General features: G+C 38.0%; 1 protein-coding gene across 2 annotated transcripts in view; it reads right to left on the reverse strand.

The window, feature by feature from the left end:
* LOC106518319 (plexin-A2) overlaps nt 1-9,148 on the reverse strand; it is a gene marked incomplete at its 3' end in the record, with an annotated part of 115,173 nt that overhangs the window by 42,094 nt on the left and 63,931 nt on the right. For both annotated transcript variants that reach the window (XM_014009565.1, XM_014009566.1), the window contains 2 exon segments: nt 1,146-1,346; nt 3,124-3,238. In XM_014009565.1, coding sequence (XP_013865019.1) covers nt 1,146-1,346; nt 3,124-3,238 — 316 coding nt within the window.

Raw genomic sequence — 9,148 nt, forward strand, 5'->3', positions numbered from 1 at the left:
ATATTTATGTATTATTGTAACCAACAAGACAAATAAAGTCTCATATACATGGATTTACTGATAATATCAGGATGATCCGGGTATCAGAATGTAGCATTTAAAGCCAAGAATCTGAAAATGTAATTAGGTCATTTTGACCAGATTTGACTTAATCCTCATTTTGATATGATGGGTCACAAGTATAAAAATGCTTTCTTTRACTTTTTGTATTTGAAGGATATGCACGTCACAGGCTCTTTAAGTGACTTTGAACAGCTGATGGTGCCAAACAGGCTGCTTTGTTTTTCAGAAACGGCTGATCTGCTGGGATTTTGATGCACAACCGTCTCTAAGCTTTACAGAGATTGAGAGGRAAAAAAAAGAAATATCTAATGAGCAGCAGAGACTGTAAATTAAAATGCCTTGCCGATGTCGGAGGAGGGCAGAGTGGTTTGAGATGATGGAAAGGCAACAGTAGTTCAAATAACCACCTGTTTCCACCAAGGTCAGCAGAATATAATCTCTAAACACACATCACAGCTTAAAACAGATGGGCCACAGCAGCAGAAACCACACTGAGCGCCACTCCTGTCAGCTAAGAACCAGAAATTGAGGCTTCAATTTACACAGGCTTATGAAAACTGGACATTAGGAGACTAAAAAAAAGGTCATTGCCTGATCTGATGAGTCTGGATTCACTTGGCTCAAGTGGTCTCCAGATCCTAAACTCATGGAATACCTTTGGGATTTGGTGGAACAGGAGTTTTGCATCACCTGGTAGCAGTCTGCACGTGTACACAATAAACTATGTAAGTGGTTTGATTAAAAATTTTACTTACAACTTGCATTTTGTAAATTGTAAATCCCAAGAAACGTTGCGTACCTCTTAACTTTTAAACAACTTAAACATGAGTTTCACAAAACTCAGTTTACAAAAAACGAGTTTGATTCCTCCCTACCCTTTCCTTGTAAGTTTCGTCAAGCTGCAAAACTGACGGTTTGCACTTTTCCTCATCCTTTCCACTTCTGCCTCCCCCTTTCCTCCACTTTCTCATCAGAGCGATGTGAACACGAGGCACAATTCGCCGACGCTGATTCACCCCCCTCAGGCTTTGTGCCTCGTGTGACAGCTGTGAGACCCCCGCCGAGAGTGTTTGTGGTCGTACCGAGCTGTTCTGGCACTGCACGCTGGTGCTGTTGAAGCGCAGCGCCGTGACACGGTGGCTGACGCCGTGGACATTGACCACACACTCGTAGCCTCGCTGGCCCGACTGCGGCTGGGGAAGGTTTCGGGCCCTCAGGGTGATCGGTCGAACCTCACCGGCAGGAAGGAGGATTTCACCAGAGTTGAGAAGCTGCGGGCAATCCTGTTAAAAAACAAACAAACAGTATTTAATCTACCGTATTTATTCGTGTATAATACAATCTCATGTATAATACGACCCCCACTTTTTGAGCTTAAAAAGCATAAAAAATTTAATCCTCAAACTACCTCCAATTTCATACAGACTTCAAGATTTTTCAGCCTTTGCAGTCTTTATACATATCAGTAAAATGATCATTGGACTGTTCRTTTTATTTTAACAACATATGTACTAAAAGGTATTTTGACAACAAATATATATCAGCTGTAGCAGCATCATATGAATTCTGGCATGTTACACATAGTCCACCAGGAGGCGCCAACACAAAAGTCAGAGACTTCACATGAGATTTGGGCCATCTTGTGGGGGAAAAGCAGATTACTTCCTACTCATGAGCRCCCCCTCTGGTGGGGAAACWTTTTTCAGGGATACAAACTTTTTCAGAACACCGGTAGACGGCAGCCATTACAGACGAACGTGTTTGTTGTTGTTTGAGAAGCGGCCCGGTCACGCTAATGTCATTAGTTCGTTATCATTACTAAGGTGCAGGACTGCTTTTTTCTTGTTTTTTTTTTTTCACATCACGTCGTCTGCCTGGATCTGTTATTATCTCGCTCTGAAGCATGGAGGAGTGTCAGAGGTAAGCTTGCTTCAACAGTTTTTTACGTCGTGATGTCATTTCCAGACTCAGGCATTTTGTGAATGAAGCCAATATTTCAGTTAAAATACATAAGTAAAAATATTTATCTGTGTATAGTACTACCCCCCAACTTTATGGATGATTTTATGGATTTAATGTTACGTATTATACTTGAATAAATACGGTAGATAAGTGTAGTTTTTATACAGAATAATGCATCAGTAAATTCCACATGTAATGTGATTTACATCATTTTTTCGTCATTACTGCACAATGCCATAACGCCGACTAACATCTGGAGTCTAATTTTTTCAAGATGGCATGAAAAGTGGCAGGTGATATGATTTTTTATTTTTTTCTAGGAAAGCTAGGCCTTTAATATTTGTACTTTGTGTATTTGTCTGCCTGTTATGTAAGACAAAAGTAGAGCAGGGATTATTAGGGCAAATGGGGAAAATATATCAACGGTCTAAATATAATCTGGATTCACACCATGTGTCATCCACTTGAATCATTAGATTTTTTTTTAATCTCCAGGGAAATATATTGTATGTTCAAAACCATCCAGTAAAAGTGAATGGATTTAATATTTCTTGGCTGAATCATCGTGATTCTTTATCTTGTATAAATGTCCCAAAAACTTGTCAGAAAACCCTCCAGATGATTAAGGGTGCTGTTTGGTTTGGAGCTCGCATTAAAGAAAACATTTTTTTTCCATTTTACTGTTCATTTATATGAAATTATTGTTCTTGTTGAATTTTTGTTTTCTCCCTTTTTTTCTCTCTTTTTGCTTTCCCATGTCAGGAATTTCTGGCATAAATAGTGAGTGTTTGTTTTCTCTGTGCTCTAACTCCCAGCTGGTGGAGGCAGATTGCTGCCCTCTCTGAGTCTGGGTTCTGCTGAAGGTCTCTTCCTCTTCAAACAGTTTTCCTTTTTGGTCTGTTCCCTGCTGCTCTGTGACTGCTCTGGACAGGTGAAATCAGCAGACTGCTCATTTGATGCAGTATGTTGGTGCTGTTTTTTGGGAAGGGAACTTTTTTCCAAGATGGCATTTTGTCAACGCTGACGCACCCCACTGGGCTGTGTTGAATTACTGGACATGCATTTACTTCAGCTGCCGGGGTTTCTGGGTCGTTGTACCTCGGAGGCGTTGACTCTGCCTTCCTGGAAAGAACAGCTGCTTGGGTCGTGGGTGCAAAGGTTTCGATATTTACACCAGTGGCAGCGAAAAGTGCTGTTTACACAAGACAGACACCTGCGGGAGGAAATGCACACGTTACTACGCTTTAAAAAAAACATGAATAAAAACACAAAAAAACTCAGTTTTGCAAATATTGAGCTGAAATTTTATGTGAGAGTCACAACACATGCTCTCAGTGTGATGTTTTACAAAACTGCGTGACATTAAAGAAAACTAAAATGATCTTAGTCTAAATCTTTGGCATGAAAAGGAAATATTGAAGTAAAAAGGGTCTTTTGTTTAAAGAGAATACTTAGATGTCATCCACTGAATCATGGAGGATTGTTACATTTTAATGCTTTTAATTATTTGATTATTTAATTTTTAAAAAGTTGTTGTAAATTTTTATGCAGGGAGGATAAAGACTACTGAAAATAAATGATCATGAGAAAGGTATAAAATTGACATTCTTGTTAGATGTAGAGTAACATCAGCTTGTCACTACTTCCTGATTTGTGATAACAACAACAACTTGCATGCTTTTCTTTTTTTTTATGTGTCACTTGTCCAGCGCTGGATTATGTGAAAATCTATTTGTGTTGAAAGTGACAACAGAATATTAGAAAGGGAGAGTTGTGCAACATCGCTGGCGCCGATTCAAAAGCCTGCAGCAACCAGTCGATTGTGGATTAGAGTTGCTCCTAAATAACCTCACTAGACTCTAGTTTAATCAGATTTTGAAAAGCAAATATGGAGACAGTGCTGCTACAACAGAGGTGACTGATGTATATCTGTTCATACAACAAAAGAGAATTCTGGGAGCTTAGACAGGAATGTAAGCAGTGAAAATAGCACAATGCACTGTTTGATATCTGCTTTCTTAAATTTGAATTGAAAAGAACGTAATGGAAGATTTCATGCAGTACTGTTATATCTTCCATCATTAGGCTCTCTGCCTATTTATTTATTGAATCGTTTACTTTTGTAAAATTATTAAGGATATTTTGGGCTTAAAATACGTTGTAATGCTTTTACTGTTTTCTTTGTGGTTACTCATTTCTGTTCCATATCAGTTTAACAATTAAGTCTTTCTTCTTTCCCCTCATTTTTTTCCCAACAGCAATAAATATTTTACATTTTTAGAATGTATTATATGACATACCTACATTTCTAAAATTTTCAAGAGTGTGTCATTACCTGGTGCACTGCAATTTGGCTAGGAGAAATTATAACACGATTCAACAAACGCAGCCATAATGTGAAAAGCAGATTAAAACCCTGTGTTATTTTCAGCACGTGTTTAAATGTACATATACTGCATCGTAAATAATGAAATCAGGTCAAAGTTACCTTAAGACAACAAGAGAGTTGCAGCTGTGTACTTAACCTGTTCATTTCTATTAGGTTAGAGCAAATGATGTCATTTTATTGGGGTGGTTATAATGACTGGATCAGATTATTGTGGGGGTCACAGCCCCCCTAACCTCCCTGTAATTTATGCCCATGTCTTGCATGTGTGTGAGGAATGACTCTCAGCTACTACCACACCAAATTCTGATTTAATATCTGCAAAACTGGCCGATTTTTATTCATCTTTATGCTTTAATTGTTCAGTTGGCCGTGGTGATTATCTTGAATTGGGCTGAATTGGGTTCAGTCACTTTTAATGATTACTTTCTGGAGGTTTCATTAACCTCTGTTTATTGGTTCGTGATATATTTTGCTAACAGGAGAGACAATTAAACACAGATACTGGCAAAAACATTATTGCTCTGTGCTCGCCTGTGGTTGCGGGCAACAATAAGATGAAACATGAGGAATCCATAAAACCACTGACGGCACATACTGTACTGCAGCTCATCACGAGTAACAAACACCAATAAATGTAGTGCAGCATAATTAAATTTTGATATTAATTAGCTGCTCTGAGCTAGTATGAACATAAAAAAGTGCTGGTGTGTGAGCGAAAATGGAAAAAATAAATAAATAAAAAATCGGGGACTGTGTGTTAATACAGTGGAGCTGGACCAGGAGGGTGCTGCGAATGCTGGATAATTAATTATGGAGGCTGGTGTGATGCTGAGGTGATGGTAGTGCTGGGGATGCTGGGTTTGGTGCATGTTTGGTTTGAAATATTAATCGCGTGAGTACACAGGGTCACCCCCAAAGCTAATGGAGGCCATATTGGTGCAGAGCAGATGTGATGAGCTTCCAACTGTTTCTTTGCCGTGGCTTAATACGGTTTTATTGGGGCACTTGTGTTTCAGTCAAAGTGCTTTTTTTATAAATTACACGTGTGTACAGCGGTGATATCCTCCTGGGTTTGCTTCTGATGCTCCAATCAAATGTTCTTGCCTTCAGTTAATTTAATGTTTATCACTGAATCCAACTCTTGTTTTACTCTTTTTTTTTWAAAATTTCATTTAATTTAAGTTATTAGTTTATTTGATGGGGACAATGCACACAAACATAGAACAGATTAAGTCTGTAACTGATGCCTTACACAAAGAGTACATAACTGCAGCTTTTGCAGCTCCAGTCCCTGGTTGGGCATTTCTAAACATTAAAAAACGTAGTTTATATGTCAAAATACATTAAAAATGCATAATTATTTCTGCCTACATATTCACGTAATCAACCATGCAAGCTTCAAATTCATATAATTAAAACTATGCAATAAAATACATGCAATTTATAATTCAGAAACAATAAAACAAACATTTTGCTCTCCACATATCCATAAATAACCTTGCAACGTCTACATTTATATAAATATCTATACATATCCTCAGTACCTCTCCATCCTCACGCATTCAGCTAACATACTAAAAAAAATGCAGTCCCACACAGATATTTTTAGCAATTAAATCTGAGTACTAGAAACGATCTAGCCTGGTAAAAACCAGACCCTTGTCCTTCACTTTTCTTCATACGAGGGTCTGGACTCTCGGCTATAGAGAAGAGATTCTTGCTGGAGGCGTGGCCTCTGTTGAAGTTTAAAATGATTGGATCTGTTGGCCGCGAAGTATGCGTGCCAGCTCCACTGTGAAGGAGGCTAAGCTTAGAAGCTAACCAGCAGAGCCGGCTCTTGGCATAGGCGAACTAGGCGGTCGCCTAGGGCGCCATCTACTGGAGGGGGCGCCAAACTGCAAAAGAAAAAAGTAATTGTAAGTTGTTGTTTTTTTTTTTTTTGTGTTGGGGGGTGGGGGGTGCGCTTCAACTTGCCTAGGGCAGCACTGCTAACCGGAAATCGTGTGCGCTGTAAACAACCCTACTGAGAGGAGAAAAGTACCAAGCCGAACGAGATGGTTGTAAATAAGTCCTGCAGGCTTTGTCAGACAAATTTATTTTAATTTGGAAGCCTTATCAATACGGACTGGCTTCATTCACCTCCTCCACTGCCGTGTGCTAAACTAACCAGCAGACACTGCAGAAAATCAACGTTCTCTTCTCTGATTGGCCCAGATGAAAATTCTCCTGAAGAAATCCTTGTCTATGGGAGAAATCCCAGACGGAGCAGTGAAGGGAAACTAGAATTGAGCAGAACTGCGTAGGAAGGCAAGGGCCAGGCTAGAAATGATCACATCTTTGGTTTTCCTTTAGCCAAGATTTAGTCATGTGGACAAACTGTTTAAGTTCAGGTGTAGCTTTTACTTTCGGAGGCAATAAGTTCTAATATGTTGTACTTTTGTATCAAAAAGTGGTCTGACCAAACGAGGTTCTACATAGGGGAGTTATGCAATTCTGTTGTAATTATCTTCTAGTGACCCTGTAGCTGGTTTGCCTTTGTGTAAATGAACTTAATGGATGAGGAGCTAACTTACTGATACATTTAAAAAATAATTTAATTTAACATAAATTACAAAAGCTTTTAAAAGTCATTGAGTTATGTTTCTCCAGGATTACAAAGTGATGAGATTTTATTGGCCTTTTGCCCATTACTTTTATTGTTTGTTTACGAAATGCACGTGACCCACAGCCTTTCATGCCACAGTTTAAAACTAAAATCACCATTGCCATTTTAGAATAGAATAGAATAGAATAGAATAGAATAGAATAGAATAGAATAGAATAGAATAGAATAGAATAGAATAGAATAGAATAGAATAGCCTTTATTGTCCCACCGAGGGGAAATTCAGGTGTCATAGCAGCATCAGTACAGAGTTTCACACCCTAGTTACTTTACAAACTATGGACAGTGCACAAAAAACTAAATTAACACTGACCAGCAATGATACGATTACTAATAATTAAAAATATATAATATAAATAACTGTGCAAGAATAAAAAAAAGATATGTTTCGTTTTAGAGACAGTAGACTATCAGAATCTGACATTAGAAATCAGAATTTGCCGATTTTCAGTGCAAAATAATCTCAACATACTATTAACTGTAAAGTATCTCTATTAACTGTAGTTTGGTCAAACCCTGTAAAATGACCTTATTTACGATTTCATGTGATATCATGAGTGCTTGTGAAATGTGTTAGCACCCAGAGAACGTGTTGCAGATGACTCCGCTTCCATCACAACAGATTTTAGCTCTATGTTTGCAATATATATATATATATATATATATATATATATAAACTGGCGAGGTTACAGCCGTTTTTGAGTTTCCTAAAGGCCATTTGGCTGTAGCAGCTATCTTAAATTGGTTTACTATGAAAAGGTAATCATTTGTAATTACAAATTCAGATTGCTGAAGAAAAAAAAACTCTTTCAACACGCTTCATTAAATTCCATACAGCTATTCATGATGTAAGGGAAGCCTGCTTGTAAGAAAGTCAGTTAAATGTCAGTAACGCTTAAAAAAAAGAATTTTCACCAGTTCTTTTGCTGCATGATTGCATGAATAGATACAAGTATTACTCATTTTGTAATAAAGGTCTTCAAAGTCACTTTATATCATTGTGATTTTACCTTTTTGGAGCTTTAACTGCAACTGAAATACAGAGAAAGTCGCTGGTTTGCATGAGTTTCTATAAGCTGACAAATCCAGCTAATTGGCATTCATCCTAATAAGATCCAGCTTTGTTCCTGCCTGTAATTGTTACTCACAAAGAAAGACTCTTGTCATAGTTTACTCTTCTGATTAATACAGTTGACATTTGCAAAATGGCTCATAGTCAAAACAGCTTCCGTGTCCAGTTAGAGTTTATATTGGCTGGCATTTAAACAAAGGGCTCTTTAATTTACACGGTTTTAACTGCCCTCAAGGGAGGAGAGAAGGACAAAAATGTAGAACATCTTATGTTTCACAAACACAAATCTGCAGCAAGGGTCCCTTAAAACAAACTTAGGTCAGGGGGGCGTGGTTGTGAATCCAATGCTTATCTATTTAGCAACCCTTAGAGATTACCAGCCTACAGGGTGCAGCTTCCTATACTGAACATGCATGAGGTTCGCRTCTAACAGTAAAAGTTTATTGCAGCATAATCCAAGAAAGATTTTCTGTTTTAATCACTCAGTCTTCACTGCAAAAAAAAAAAAAAATTACGCCACAAATACTAAAAGTCCGGACTTTAATCACGCTAGAGCCTCTTTCTGGTGCTCACAGCGTTCAGCCGATCTGATCACAGGGAAATGTCGTGTCTAAATGAGCAAACAGATGTTTTTTTATTCAATTTTTTCCCCAAGATCTTACTGAACTCTAAAAACCCTAAATGTTTCCATCGCTCTAAACAGAACACAAATAAGTGCACATGAAGCAGGTGTCATATTGTTTTCATACTGATTTTTTTTTTTTCTCAGTGATTTTTCGCTGCACAGATCAACATGAAATTTGGCAGGAATGTAGATGAGTCCGACCTACACTGTGCCAGCCAACCGTTTTACGATAGACCCCATATTTGAGGAGGGGGCTCCATCTAAGACGGAGTTGTCTGGACATACAAAAATGCTTATAACTTAAAGGGGCAATATTATGTAAAATCAACTTTTTTGAGTTTTATATCATTTTATAATGTTATACTCTCATAAAA

The sequence above is a fragment of the Austrofundulus limnaeus genome, unplaced genomic scaffold (genome assembly GCF_001266775.1).
Source record: "Austrofundulus limnaeus strain Quisiro unplaced genomic scaffold, Austrofundulus_limnaeus-1.0 Scaffold59, whole genome shotgun sequence".
NCBI lineage: Eukaryota > Metazoa > Chordata > Actinopteri > Cyprinodontiformes > Rivulidae > Austrofundulus > Austrofundulus limnaeus.